Here is a 15,735-nt window from a genome sequence, read left to right on the forward strand (position 1 = left end):
CTTATAAGTAAGACTGACAAAACACAAATCAACAAGAGAAAAACAAACATAAGTTTATGAGCATACGCATCATAAATAGACATGGGACTGCTAGGAGATGAGTAACTCAAAGGTGTGGTTAGACGTTAGGCTTACATAGCATCTCAACTAAAGAATAATAATTTTTTAGAGAAGCGACAAGACAAAGAAAAAGGACTTTACATTTCTAGGGTGGGAAACTGTGGGAAAATAAATATTATGGGCAAACTAATGGAAGATACAGGCTAAAGTTGGTAAAATTGTTATATAGATTCCTCTGGTGCCATCTCCAGGCAGAAAGGGTTTACAGTTGTCTCTGGTAATTTTACCTTGTCCTCTCTGGTAGAGGGGAGAGGAAGGCCACCCTTGCAAAGTTATCCTGCTTCTATGCAAATAATAGGGGGAAAACAGAGAGCTTTTCTTGTATCTGCTTTTTCTCAATTGCCTTCAGCTGAAAATAATCTTATGCCAAAGTGGCATATTTAGGGGCAGCAGATTCTGCTACCTTAAAACTTCCTGGGTCCCTGTGCCAACTTCAAAAAGCAAAATGCGGATCTAAACATAGAAGGAGGGACACAGACTTTCTTTAGTTTGCTCACTTATGCACTTATTTAGAAAGGGCTCTAACTAATTCCAAGGCTTGATTACATGATTGTTTCACAAAGATATTCTAATTCATTTAAAACAAATGAAAGGCATCATGCAGATATTCAGCCTTCAAAAGCCACTCTGCCTTGAGATGTTCCTAAGTTGTTACTGGGAGATGGACCACAGCTTTAGTCTAATATCGCCTACAAACCCACTGTTATTTAGAATTGCATGTTATCAATTATATTCATAATTTGTATTATTGGAATAGAATTATATCTTTAACTATAGTCTAGGCAAATTTATATATTCTTCACGGCAAGCACAGATGTGTTTCAGCATGGCCAGTTAATAATTCTTTCAGCCTGGTCTACTGAGGATGGCTAGGACTGCTGTCCTAACACAAAAGAAACTGACAACAGCTAATTCCCTCTAATTGATTTGACTGTGTTACTCATGAAACAAGTGAATGATATTATTAAGTTAATAAGTTAACCATTTAATTTAGAATAAGGCCAGTGTCAAAAGTGACATATAAGAAGTAATTCAAAGAGTTTTATGGTCTCATATTGCATGGCTACACAGTTTCACTCAGTCTCTGCCACAAAAAGCTGCAATGATTTCACCTTCTGAAAATGAAATTCATTTGTGTAAGAACATACATAAATACATATTCTGTTATATATTTATACAAAGGCTCTTGAAGGAAAGTGTTGTAAACATGCCTGAAAATTATAAGGGCTTTACACCTAATAAAATATAAATGACAGCTTATCAATTTTGGTCAAAAGTTTTCGTGAGCCTATGGTAAAAATGTGAATGCGAGCAAAGAATCAATCCAGATCAATATGTCAGTTTAAAAGAAAAAAAGCGACTATTGACATATCTGCATTCTGTTTTTTACTTTTTACTTTTTACTTTTATTTCAATAGAAAATTTATGCATTTTCTTTCCCAAAATGATTTAAATATAAATCTGATTCCCTGTCTATGTTTGCACTGTCATTCAGTAATTGCTGCTGCTTTTACAATTCACGGACACATGAAAATCTTCAACAGCCCTAGCAACTCCAGCACCTTCACTGGCTTCATCCTCCTGGGCTTCCCTTGCCCCAGGGAGGGGCAGATCCTCCTCTTTATGCTCTTCACTGTTGTATACCTCCTGACCCTCATGGGCAATGGTTCCATCGTCTGTGCTGTGCACTGGGATCAGAGACTCCACACCCCCATGTACCTCCTGCTCGCCAACTTCTCCTTCCTGGAGATCTGGTATGTCACCTCCACAGTCCCCAACATGCTGGCCAACTTCCTCTCTGACACCAAGATCATCTCCTTCTCTGGCTGCTTCCTCCAGTTCTACTTTTTCTTCTCCTTGGGTTCTACAGAATGCTTTTTCCTGGCAGTTATGGCATTTGATCGATACCTCGCCATCTGCCGGCCTCTACGCTATCCAACCATTATGACCAGACGTCTCTGCACCAATCTTGTGGTCAATTGCTGGGTACTTGGTTTCATCTGGTTCTTGATTCCTATCGTCATCATCTCCCAAATGTCCTTCTGTGGATCTAGGATTATTGACCACTTCCTATGTGATCCAGCTCCTCTTCTAACACTCACTTGCAAAAAAGGCCCTGTGATAGAGCTTGTCTTCTCTATCCTAAGTCCTCTGCCTGTCTTTATGCTCTTTCTCTTCATCGTGGGGTCCTATGCTCTGGTCGTGAGAGCTGTGTTGAGGGTCCCTTCAGCAGCTGGGAGAAGAAAGGCTTTCTCCACCTGTGGGTCTCACCTGGCTGTGGTTTCACTGTTCTACGTCTCAGTACTGGTCATGTATGGGAGCCCACCATCTAAGAACAAAACTGGAAAGCAGAAGATTGTGACTCTGTTTTATTCTGTTGTTACCCCACTGCTTAACCCTGTGATATATAGTCTTAGGAACAAAGATATGAAAAAAGCTCTGAAGAAATTTTGGGGAACATAAAATGTTAATCAAAAAGGTCCTTGTGTAATTAATCTTGTCTTTAATTTTGAGGTTTAAAAAATACCTGTGAGCATGTTTCTGTTATTTCTCCTTTCAGATCTTGATTATTTGCCCAGTTGTGTAACATGCCTCAATGTTTTTTAATTGACTGGTGGGCATTGTATTTTAAAAACTATAAAGACAATATGTGCAGTAATGAAGGTAAAGTTTTGTTCTAGCAAGTAGATGGAGTAGAGGCAGATCACATTGATTCTAGTTAAACACCACTTGAATGTGTTTTTAAAATGGTCTGTGCTCGTTTTAGTTTTACTCTTAGGGTGTGACTCTTACTGCAGGAACATAACCTTTCTGAGACCTCAGGGACAAATCTGGACTGTTTAGAAGGCCCCTCCACTTCAGCTGATCCTAGCCTCCTATTTCAGTACTTCTTGAACCCCATGACTCCTGAAACTTCTGCTTTGCTCTTTAGACTCTCAGCTTTTGTTTCTGCTAGCTATTTTGGGGTCTCATCATGTACACACAGCTTAGAAATCCAAAAATGCCTTGAAGGGGAATTGCATCATATTTTTAGCCTAGCTTCTGTGGTCTTCCCCTCTCCAGGATTTCTCAAACGCCAGGTGCTTTGGCAACTTTCAAATTCTCCACCTTCTCAGTTCAGTAAAACTACTGCTTTCTGCTCGGTCTTTATTCCTCCTTTCCTCATAGTCTCCCAACCCAGTAAATGGTCAAATATCCTCAGGGAAATACACATGATGAATTTGAAACTCACCTCCCTTTTCTTCCCTTCATCTTGGACTGTAGCCCATGAAAGCTTGCCTATGTCAGTTGCTCTGAGTGCCTTCAAATGGTTGTTTTATGTATTTTGTCCAGATTTTACTGTTGATAGAAATTATTTTGGGTTTAGTACAAGTTTTTCAGTCATGACCAGAAAGTTTTTTCTATTCTATCTAGATTCCATACATTCTCACTTCTTCCTTCACTTTCAGAAGATGATCATGTAGCATGTGTGTTCAAAAGCCCACAAATCAGAGAGACAGGTGGTTATAGAGGCTGGCATAAACACAAATCTGGGATGCACACCTGCTTTTCTTTTCGTTGCAACCAGCAAAGAATCCCTGAGGACTCTTCCCCTGCAGGAAGCAGGGGAAAGGTTACCTATGGTAAAATAAATGATAAAATCAGGACCACAGATTTAGGCCTTTTTTTAATGGAAGTCACCCAGTAATCGTAGATCAGTAAAAATAGTTACCCAGAATTTGTATTAGAAGCTTGGGCTAGTTCTCCTTGAACTTTCCCCTGGGCCTGGAGTGAAAGGTCATGCTATGATTGAAGTGTCTTCACTAATTCAAATACCTGTTTTTCAGGTTAAATAAATGGGAATTGGGAATCAGGGAGAAATTTGCTGAGGATAATGACTTAAACAATTCCAAAAAAAGTTCCTATCCACCACCCTTTTAACTAGCCCAAGTTCCCTTTTCTTTGAAAAGTAACCCTGAATTTCTCTTTAGGACTTCTCACTTATTTGCCAGTCATATCACAATAAGTTTGTTTCCTTAATATAAATGAAGCTCTGTAAAATAGTAAGAGAACAGAACAGTATCCCAGTAAGAAAATGAGCAAAAGGATATAAACAAACAACATCCAGAAAAAAGATTCTTAAACGTGGAAAGGGCACTAACTAATTCATAAAAAGGTAAAAGTAGAATAAGCCTATAAATACATCTCACTTTTTATCTATTCAATTGACAAAGATCAAGAAGTTTGATAACACGTTGTATGTCTGAGGATTGTGAAATGGGTTCTCACACTTAGCTGGTGGGCGTATCAGTTTTACAAACTCTATATAGGGTGACAAGGCAACCTCTATCAAAATTTAGAAGGCACATATCCTTTAAAACAGCAAGTCAACTTTTAAGGTGTTTAGCCTACAGATATTTTTACACACATGGGAAATGTTTACTGCAGCATTGTTGTAATGGCAAAATATTGAGAAAAACATCAGTTCCCATTAGTGGAAGACTAGTAAAATGAGCTATGGTGAGTTATACCATGGAATATTATGTCTTCAATTTATAAACTATGAAGCCGTTCCATATGCAATGATATATAATATGTCCAAGACATACTGTTAAATGAAAAAAGCAAAGTGAATAGCAGAGTGTATTGTAGTTGCCTTCCATGGAAATGTGTATATCTCCTGAAAGAGCTCCAAGAAACTGATAACAATGGTTGCTTCAGGCGAGAAGAATTTGGTGTCTAAGGAACAAGAGAGTAAAGGAAACTTTTTTTTCATAACTCCTTTTGTGCTTTCAAATTCTTTATCATGTGCCTATATTACTCATTGAAGAAATAAATAAAACATATTTTGTTAAATTTTTTTATTTCCATAGGTTATTGGGGAACAGGTGGTGTTTGGTTACATGAGTAAGTTCTTTAAACAAAGAACAATTTTCTTTTTTCTTTCTTTTTTTTTTTTTTTTGAGATGGAGTTTTGCTCTTGTTGCCCAGGCTGGAGTGCAATGGCGCCAATCTCGGCTCACTGCAACCTCTGCCTCCTGGGTTCAAACGATTCCCCTGTCTCAGCCTCCTGAGTAGCTGGGATTACAGGCACCCACGACTACACCCGGCTAATTTTTGGTATTTTTAGTAGAGACGGGGTTTCACCATGTTGGGCAGGCTGGTCTCGAACTTCTGACCTAAGGTGATCCACTCACCTCAGCCTCCCAAAGTCCTGGGATTACAGGCGTGAGCCACTGCACCCAGCCAACAAAGAACAATTTTCTAGGGGAACTTTCTGATCATTAGATTTGGAAAATCATTTTTTCCCACAATTCTAGGGTTCCTTAGGAGCCTGTTTATTGATAGAAATGTTGAAGCGGGGTCTTCAGAGCCCCTTCACATAATTTCAATCAAATAGTTTCGTACTTTAGAAAAAACCTGAGATACATCTTCCTCATCTTAGGGCTTATATAAATACACTGCTATAAAACTTTAACGAGTTTTATCACAGTTACTTTTAGACATCAACTCCCTTATTTTTCATTTATTGATTTTTATTGCCCTTGTTCAGCACCTACAATGTACCAAACATTTAGCCAGGAAATAAATTTGAGACAGAGGTATATAAGACACATTTTCTTCACTCATAGGATTCACAGTCTTGTGATCAAGAAAATTGGAAGGTTTTCTTTTTGTTAAGTAGCAAAAGTTCAGTGAGAGGGGAAGGCCTATTACCGTGGAAGCTCACAAGAAGCTGCATGTGTGTAAGTATGGAACTTGCGTGAAAGAGGTTGTAAGCACAGCATAGGCATTGTCTTTTTGCAAGTGCACCTCAGGTTACAGAATAGAAGTGCTTCTAGAAATTATTTTACACCATCATATAATCAACCACTGCTAGTGGTTACTACTAAGGTCCCAGAGACAAAGCAAGTATGACTATAAAATATAATATAGGCTGGGTGCAATGGCTCACACCTGTAATCCCAACACTTTGGGAGGCCGAGGTGGTTGGATCACCTGAGGTCAGGAGTTCAAGACTAGCCTGGCCAACATGGTGAAACCCCATCTCTACTAAAAATACAAAAAAATAATAGCCAGGCATGGTGGCATATGCCTGTAATCCCAGCTACTCAGGAGGCTGAGGCAGGAGAATCGCTTGAACCTGGGAGGCTGAGGTTCCAGTGAGCCAAGATCATGCCATTGCGCTCCAGCCTGGGTGACAAGAGTGAAACTTCATCTCAAAAAATAACAATAATAATAATAATATAAATTGAATAACAAAGAGAGGTATTATTTAAAATGTTAAGTAAATACAGATTTTAGTAAATGTTGAATTGCTTCGATCTACCATCTTGCTGCGATCAAATAAAAATACTAAATTTAAAAAAAAACTTAAAAACATTGACAATCTAAAGAGAGAATAGAAAATGGCTAAGTCTTTTTTTTTTTTTTTTTATGAAAGTCTGAGAGGTGAGCACTAAAGCCATTCATGCTCAGAGAACACTTGACTGTAGTTCAAATCCTTATGCTTCACGACAACGCCTGGCTAAGGAGATGGAAATAGGAACCTGGTGCTGGGGGGTGGGGGCGCGTCACACAAAGCTGGTGTGGTGTCACACAAAGCAGGTAAGGATGAACCAGAGCTAGACCTGATGCCACTCAGAAGGGAATCAGAAATAAGTCATCCCTGGAAGTTTGTGGCCATAGTTTAGCTCTTGTTTGAATTTATACATACCATTTTCTTCAATTTCCCCATTACGCTGGCTGCAATCTATTCTGTGTTGTTTTTTTTTTTTTTTTTTTTGGTTCAAAGATGTTAGCCTTTCTTTTTGTTGTTGTTGTTTGGGATTTGGGAGGTTTTTTAGACAGTGTCTCACCCTGTCACCATGCTGGAGTATAGAGGTATGATCACAGCTAATTGCAGCCTCAACCTCTTGGGCTCAAGCAATCCTCCCACCTTAGCCTCTCAAGTAGCTGGGACCACAGGCACATGCCACCATGCCTGGCTAATTTTTTTTTTTTGGTAGAAACTGGGTATCTCTATGTTGCCCAGGCTGTAGGCTTTCTATTAAAAGACTTTGCCATCCTCTTTCCTTTGTTTCATTTTATGAATGGACACAACTCAAAATTTTGAAATAAAATATTTTAATCCTCCAGCCTAGACCATACGTTAAGTCACAAAACAGGCTTAATGTTTATTGCAGCATTATTCACAATAGCAAAGACTTGGAACCAACCCAAATGTCCAACAATGATAGACTGGATTAAGAAAATGTGGCACATATACACCACGGAATACTATGCAGCCATAAAAAAGGATGAGTTCATGTCCTTTGTAGGGACATGGATGAAATTGGAAATCATCATTCTCAGTAAACTATCGCAAGAACAAAAAACCAAACACTGCATATTCTCACTCATAGGTGGGAAGTGAACAATGAGAACACATGGACACAGGAAGGGGAACATCACACTCTGGGGACTGTTGTGGGGTGGGGGGAGGGGGGAGGGATAGCATTGGGAGATATACCTAAAGTATAATAATAATAAATTTAAAAAAAGGCTTAATCATTTTGAAAGATTAAAATCGTACCTATCTTTCTCAAATCACAATGGAATAAAACGGTAAATCAACACAAAAAGAAAACTAAAAACTCCACAAATATGTGGATATTCAACAACACACTCTAAACCAAGCGATGAGTCAGAGAAGAAGTCACAATGGAAATTATAAAGTATCTTGAGACAAATAAAAATGAAAACACAACATACTGAAATTTACAAGATGAAAAGAAAGCTGTGCTAAGAGAGAAATGTATAGCTACAAGGGCTTACATTATAAAAGAAGAAAAATCTCAACTCAAAAACCTAACTTTATACCATAAGAAACTAGAAAAAGAACAAAAGTTTGTTATTCGAAAAAATAAACTAAGTAGCAAGACTTTAGCTAGATTAAGAAAAAAAGAAGACTCAACACAAATTAGAAAAGAAGTGAGGACAATACAACTGATTTTCTAGAAATGAGTTTTTTATAACTTTTCCTAAGAACAAAAAGAAGTTATTTTGAATTCCACACAGACATCTCATCATTGCCTTTCAAAACGTGCTTCTTGGCTTTGCTCTGGGGTCCAATTTGCCCTAAACTACATGAAAACTGTGGATGGAAGAAAGGATGCTATGCCAAGGACTCTTGAGGGAATCATAAACCAGCCCAAGGGAAGACTGAAGTCATCACAATAATCTCCAAGATAAAACTTTAATTGCACCTCTGAATCGCAATGACACTTACTTCTTCATTCACCTGCACCCTCTTTCTGAAATCTCTTCATGAGGTTCATATGCCACTGCTTTTGTGGCACTATTCTGCCACAAAAGTAATTCATATATAAAACTCACCTGTTGACCTTTCTCTGCTGGATGAGACAACTGGAAGTTCTGGGTGCCCAGAGGTGACTGAGGTCCTTTATGTAGCCCTTGATGAAAATAACCACCCTGTCAATCGAGGCCCACACCTCAAGGGCTGACCATAGGAGGAGTGTGCTTCTTTCCTCTGGCTATAACTGTTACCCAAAGAATTACCTATAAATGTTTCTTTTGAGCACTTCAGGAAAGGAGAAAAGGGAGTTTCAACAGTTACCTTTATATATCCTAGGATTCTCTGGATCAGGCTCCAGGTTTTGAGTCCACATAAGGCAAAGAGAGGTATCAATGAGAAGGCACAGGCTCGGTTTGTATTCCTAGGACTGTCCGCACATAGCTCTATCATGAAGGGTAAGTAACTTTTTCCCCTGTCTAGGATTCACTTGACTTTTTCTAAGACATCTACACATGGATCCTAGCTCCAGTGAAATGCCTTAATAATATGAACATATTTTTGCAAAATTTTTTGTTTCTAGACATGTGATTTCATGCACAGCATCTCCAGTATAATAAGTGTTATAATGAACTGTTGACACCTGTGCCCAGCTACCCAGATCTTCCTCAGCTGAACACTTCCTTAAATGTTCTTGCCTAATTATTTGCAAAGGAATGCCTCATTATTTGGAAATTTGATAAATTACATAATTTGGTATCAGAAGTCATGCTTAATAACTTACTTTCTACAATGCCCCTGATTAAATATAACTTATTCCCATTACTTTTATGCACATCCCAGGAAATGTAATGCCCTTCCTTTAATACTTTATCTTCTGCATTTTGAATTATTAACACTACTGTGTTTCTATGTCTTCTTTATGTCAGACAAACCTGTATGTTTCTAAGTGCCAGAATATACAAGAAGGTCGAAAAAATGAATCTGAGCAACTAAAAGGAGCTGCCCATAGCTTCACTATGAGATAATATGAACATGAAATATTCATATTTGAATGACATATGACCTTTTAATCTAGTCATTCAGGTTCATTTAAATTCATTGGACGGGTGCAGTGGCTCACGCCTAATCTCAGCACTTTGAGGGGCCAAAGGTTTGTAGACAAAGGTTCTCATCATGTTCCCTAGGCTAGAGACATGATGAGAACATGTCTCTACAAAACATTTAGTAATTAGCCTGGCATGGTGGCATACGTCTATCATCCCAGCTACTCAGGTTAAGGCAGTAGGATCGCTTGAGCTTGGGAGGTCAAGGCTGCAATGAACTATGATCCCGCGACTGCACTCCAGCATGGGTGATAGAGTAAGGCGCTGTCTCAAAAATAAATAAATAAATAAAAATTAAAAATTAATTTATTGTTTTTCATTTAGGTTTTTAAATGATTCCGCTAAAAAGTCATCCTAGTTACTTTGTAATTATATTTATTAGTAGTATTATTATGAACACTAACAGCTGTGAATGTTGCAGACTCTAATATATTCCAGGAACTGCACTAGGCACTACAACATGTACTAGGAAACTGTACTTCAACAATGCTTTCACAAAAGCTCAGCAAAACAATGGTAACTTGCCTAGAGGCACATAGTATGCTGTACAGTATTTGAATCCAAGTCAATCTGATTTTATCATTTATTTTAAGTTCCTTGTATCACAGGATTACTTTGTTAAGTATTACTGGAGTGAGTCAACCAGTTGTGAACCTAATCCAACTGTGGTATGTCACCACTTAGACTGCTACAGTGAATGTTCTCTTCCTTCCTCACCAAACTATGTGCTTGCCTCCTAAAACTATGCTCCCAATTCTTCCTAAGGAACAGCTCATTTTTCCTTCTAGTTCATATGTGTAGCTGCCGTATCCCACCACTGGACTATGCAACTTTATGTGGTAACATCCAGCATTTACAATGATATGCCATGTGCACAAGACAGTGTTGAAAAACTTTGAGAAGGAAAATTGACCAGGTGTGGTGGTTCATGCCTGTAATCCCAGGACTTTGGGAGGCTGAGGTGAGTGGATCACTTGAGGTCAGGGGTTCGAGACCAACCTGGCCAACATGACAAAACATCATCTCTACTAAAAATACAAAACTAGCCAGGCGTAGTGGTGCATGCCTGTAATTCCAACTACTCAGAAGGCTGAGGCAGGAGAATTGCTTGAACCCAGGAGACAGAGGTTGCAGTAAACAGAGATTGCACCACTGCACTCCAGCCTGGGTGAGGTAATGAGATTCTGTCTCAAAAAAATGTGTGTGTGTGTGTGTGTGTATGTGTTTGTGTGTATGTGTATATATCTATATCTATATAGTCATCTGTATCTATATACATATCTATATCTATATCTATGTATATATCCGTATATACATCTATATATATCTATATCTATACACACACTTCGAGAAGGAAAATCAACAGGATTTGGAGATTGACTGCATATGGGAGGTGACAGAATTAAAAGGTTCCCTCAGTGCTTCTCAAGTTTCTGGCTTTAGCAAATGCTAACTGGATTGGTGAACGAAGAGTGGAGCCATTCACTAAGAAGCAAGTACAAAGTGGGAGCTCTTACAAAGAAAAAGATGGAATAAAGATAAATACTGAGCAAAATGGTGACTACATGTTTGAAAATATAAATGACTAGAGAGGCCAATATTTAGAGTGGATGCTCACAAATGACAGGGTCATGAGGCAAGGTGGAATTAGTGGATCACAAGGTTTAAATGTGATTTTTCTAAATGTGACCAAACTGACAAGTTACACAAGACTGCCCAGTGATGTTCAGACTGAGGACTCAGTAATGGTGATGTTCATAAACTCAGATTAGCTTTTTGGTGGCAGGCTTGGCAAGCCTGAAATTCACCCAACCATTAATTTATTCAACAAGTGCCTACTGCGTACCAGAAACTGAGTCATCTGAGAAATGAAAGATAAATTAAAGATCATTTGTGAATTATAGACATTTTCAGTCTAGAGGGTAACACAAAACCATATGATTTGGTCATTATGGTGCATGCTCTAGTAGAAAAATATATAACATGCTATGTAAATATTAAACAGGAAATTTATCTTATATGTTACAGAGTTTTGTCTTGCTGACTTTAATATATGATAGGTATCAAAAGGATATCTAAAATCATCATCAAAATCTAAGACATCCTATATTGACAAGTGTAATTATTAATTTTTTAAATCTTGATGAGCTCAGGCTTTATGGGTCAAACTGTACTAAGATATATGTCCAAGAATATTAATCACAGTGGTGATTATAATAGAAAACATTGATCACAACCTAAATCTATCATTAGAGGGTTGATTGAAACCATAGACAAGAACAAGGAAGCCATTGAGTTGATGATTCAGAGCTATATTTTTGACATGGAAAAAAGACAAATAGATTAAGTTTAAAAACAAATTATAAAACAATTAATTTTGAAAAATTCCATTTTAATTATAAAGAAGAGAAGAACACACTCCTCCAAAGAGTTAAAATTTGTTTTCCCTGGGAGGTAGATTTTTGTTGTCTTTTTCTATACCTTTTATGTTTATAATTATAAAAAACAATTACAGTATTTTGGTAAATTTTGAACAGTATAGCATTAATAAATTTAAATAACAAGACATAAGCATTTTAGATCATTTGAAATGCATTGAAAAACTTAACATTAATAAATATCCTTTCATTTGGAGAAGCCTTACTGAATATTTTTTACGTATATATTTTCTTTCATCACCAAGTGAAAGAAAATATTATTTGTGTTCAGCAAGAATTTACCATTAGCAACATTTAGAGCTATGTTTATTTATGTCTGACTTTGTTTAATTAACAAATAAAAAATTGTATATATTTATTATGTGTAACGTGTTGTTTTGAAATATGTATACATTGTATAATGGCTACCTCCAGCTAATGAATATGCATTACCTCATATACTTACCACTTTTTTGTGGTGAGAACATTTAAAATCTACTGTCTTAGCAATTTTCAAGAAAAAAATACATTATTAACTATAGTTATCCATGTTATACAATAGAGCTCTTGAACTTATTTCTTCTATCTAACTGAAGTTTTGTATCGTTTGACCAACATCTCCCCAACCTCCCAGTCCCTGTAACCACCATTTTCCTCTCTGCTGCTATAAATTCAACTTTTTTAGGTTCCACATATACATATAAGTCAAATCATGCAGTATTTGTCTTCCTGAGCCTGGCTTTTTTCACTTACCACCATGTCCCTGGGGTCATCCATGTTGTCACAAATGAAAGGATTTCCTTCTTTTTTAAAAGCTGAATAGTATTCCATTGTGTGCATATACCACACTTCTTTACCTATTCATTCTGTTTGACTTTTGATCATTGACCTTCCAAACTTATCTAGATTCTGACTTTCTTGTAGGTGGGCAGTAGAGATTACAGTTGAGATGTCGAAACAATCTGTAACATGAAACAGTACAAGAATGAATTCTTGTAGCAGAACAATATATTGTAACAAATTGTTTATTTTAATGAGAGATTTATGTTTAAATGATTCAAAACACTGCATTTGTTTATGGTAGTAGAAATTCCATTTACAGGGAAGTTTAAAAGTGTGAAGTAAATTCAAGGAACAATCTCAGGTAACTATTAACTCTCTACTCTCCAGAAAAATATTGCCATGATATTTTCTCTTGGATTCTATGCTTAGACTTAAAATTCACTAATAGAGAGTGAATAATGGCCAGTCATAGCTCTCAAGTATCTGAGAAGTATGTCAAGTATTTTCCACCTTGGGAAAGATGTCAGAAAAAGTAGTTATTTTACTCCTAATTCTTGGTTTAAAAATTAAGTCAAACTAACAGGTGTTCTATTAGAAATAATTAACTATGGGTGGGAAAAAGAAATACAAACAGCCACTTTGCTGGCTTTCATAGAGGATAATGGTTCTGAGCTTTCAAAATTTCAAAGGGAAGGGAGAATTCTTAAAAATCACCCACTGATGACAAATATCCGAATAATGTAGATTCTATTGTTATAACCCTAATTTTAAAGAAATTTGGGGCCAGGCACAGTGGCTCACTCCTGTAATCCCAGCACTTTGGGAGGCCGAGGCAGATGGATCACCTGAGGTCAGGAGTTCGAGACCAGCTTGACCAACATGGAGAAACCCCGTCTCTACTAAAAATACAAAAGTAGCCAGGCATGGTGGTGTATGCTTGTAATCCCAGCTACTCAGGAGGCTGAGGCAGGAGAATCGCTTGAACCTAGGAGGCAGAGGTTGTGGTGAGCTGAGATTGCGCCATTGCACTCCAGCATGGGCAGCAAGAGCAAAACTCCACCTCAAAAAAAAAAAAAAAAGAAATTTGGGATCATTAGCATTGTTGATTTGCAGCTTCTGAATAAAAGTTAGGAGTCAGTGGATGGGTTATTGCAAACTAATTGCCAAATAGCCAACATATATAGCTTGCATAGATTTCCTACAAGTTTTTCAGAAAACAAAACTATTTGTATAAGTGGTGTTTTCTGTCATCTCTACAGCCCTGGAATTCACAAACAATTCAGAGACAAGCACTGTGACAGAATTTGTTCTCCTTGGCTTTCCTGGTTGTCAGGAGATGCAAAGTTTCCTCTTCTCCCTGTTCTTTATGATCTATGTATTTACCATAATAGGAAATGGGACCATTGTCTGTGCTGAGAGATTGGACAAACGACTTCATACCCCAATGTATATTCTCCTAGGGAATTTTGCTTTCCTTGAAATCTGGTACGTTACTTCCACTGTACCCAACATGCTAGTCAACTTCCTCTCAGAGACAAAAACCATCTCTTTTGTTGGCTGTTTCTTCCAGTTCTACTTTTTTGCTTCCCTTGGTACAACAGAAGCATACTTCCTCTGCATCATGGCATATGATCGGTACCTTGCTATCTGCCGCCCATTGCACTACCCAACCATCATGACCCCACAACTCTGCTACATATTGATGTCTTTTTGCTGGGTGTTTGGATTCCTCAGTTACTCTGTCTCCACTGCGCAACTGTCTCAACTGCCTTTCTGTGGGCCCAACATCATCAATCACTTTTTGTGTGACATGGACCCACTGATGGCTCTGTCCTGTGCCCCAGCTCCTATCACTGAGATTATCTTCTATATCCTGAGCTCCCTCATTATCATTCTCACTCTTCTGTACATCTGTGGCTCCTATATGCTTTTACCGATAGCTGTATTAAAAATCCCTTCAGCAGCTGGCCAGCAGAAAGCCTTTTCCACCTGTGGATCTCATCTGACAGTGGTGTGTTTATTCTTTGGGGTCCTATTGGCAATGTATGTGAGCCCCACAACTGATAACCCAGCTGCAATTCAGAAGATTATAACTTTGTTCTGTTCTGTGGTGACCCCCTTCTTAAACCCCCTGATTTACAGCTTACGAAACAAGGAGATGAAGGCTGCGTTGAAGAAAGTCCTGAGGATAGAATGAGAATAAAGTCATCTACATGAGACCAAGCAAACCATTGTTCAGACATAAAAGATTAACTAAGAAAGACCTGATTTTCTGATTCTACTTCTCCAATACACACTTTAAAGAAGATATTTTCTCAGCAAGGTCCCTCATTGTTTTATTTCTTAACTAATCTGGCAGAGCTAAACCATAGTTGATTAATATTACATTCCAAATGAAACAATCATATTTTCAGCACAGGTGACTCCAGTAGATGATATGTGAGGGTATTTTATCTGTCCTATTTCATACTGTATAGTTTTGATTACTGGAGACAGGGGTGGAAGATAGAAGAGCAGTTATACTTAAGGTATTTCTTAAGACTGTTCAATATTTTTAAAGTCAATAAAGAATCAAATTTAAATGCCCAATGAATACAGAACTAAAAGGATTTAGTAACAGAGCAGTTTTTTTGCCCCCTTGGCTCTTGATGGTCGAAAGTCTTACAGACAAGGGACAGACTGAAAGTTTAATGCTTACGTAAGCAGCATGTGTTTTAACATCACATAAAATAGTAAAATCGTGGTCATTCTTTCATTCAACAAATATTAATTGAATACCTGTTATGTTCTAGGCACTAGATATATACTACGACCAAAAGAGTCAAAACTACTATCCACCTAGCGTTTACACTCAACTAAGGGAGAAACAGATGATTAAAAAAATAAGTAAAATATATAGCATATCAGAGAGTAGTAAGTGCTATGCAAAAAGGGCAAAGAGGACAGGAAATGTGGAAGAAAGAAAAGAGCTGCCATTGTTAAACAGGATGATCAGAGAGGCTACACTGAGAAGGCAACATTTAAGCAAATGCCT

General features: G+C 37.6%; 2 protein-coding genes across 2 annotated transcripts; both read left to right on the forward strand.

The window, feature by feature from the left end:
- Positions 1 to 1,545: 1,545 nt before the first annotated feature.
- LOC129013076 (olfactory receptor 11G2) lies at positions 1,546 to 2,583 on the forward strand. Its single transcript, XM_054449471.1, has one exon. It carries the CDS (start codon positions 1,546 to 1,548, stop codon positions 2,581 to 2,583), a length of 1,038 nt encoding a protein of 345 aa, XP_054305446.1.
- Positions 2,584 to 4,808: 2,225 nt separating this feature from the next.
- LOC129013212 (olfactory receptor 11H4-like) lies at positions 4,809 to 14,898 on the forward strand. Its single transcript, XM_054449706.2, has 2 exons — positions 4,809 to 4,854; positions 13,961 to 14,898. The coding sequence occupies exons 1-2, from the start codon at positions 4,809 to 4,811 to the stop codon at positions 14,896 to 14,898; spliced, it is 984 nt and encodes a 327-aa protein (XP_054305681.2).
- Positions 14,899 to 15,735: the final 837 nt, after the last annotated feature.

Source organism: Pongo pygmaeus, chromosome 15, assembly GCF_028885625.2.
Source record: "Pongo pygmaeus isolate AG05252 chromosome 15, NHGRI_mPonPyg2-v2.0_pri, whole genome shotgun sequence".
NCBI lineage: Eukaryota > Metazoa > Chordata > Mammalia > Primates > Hominidae > Pongo > Pongo pygmaeus.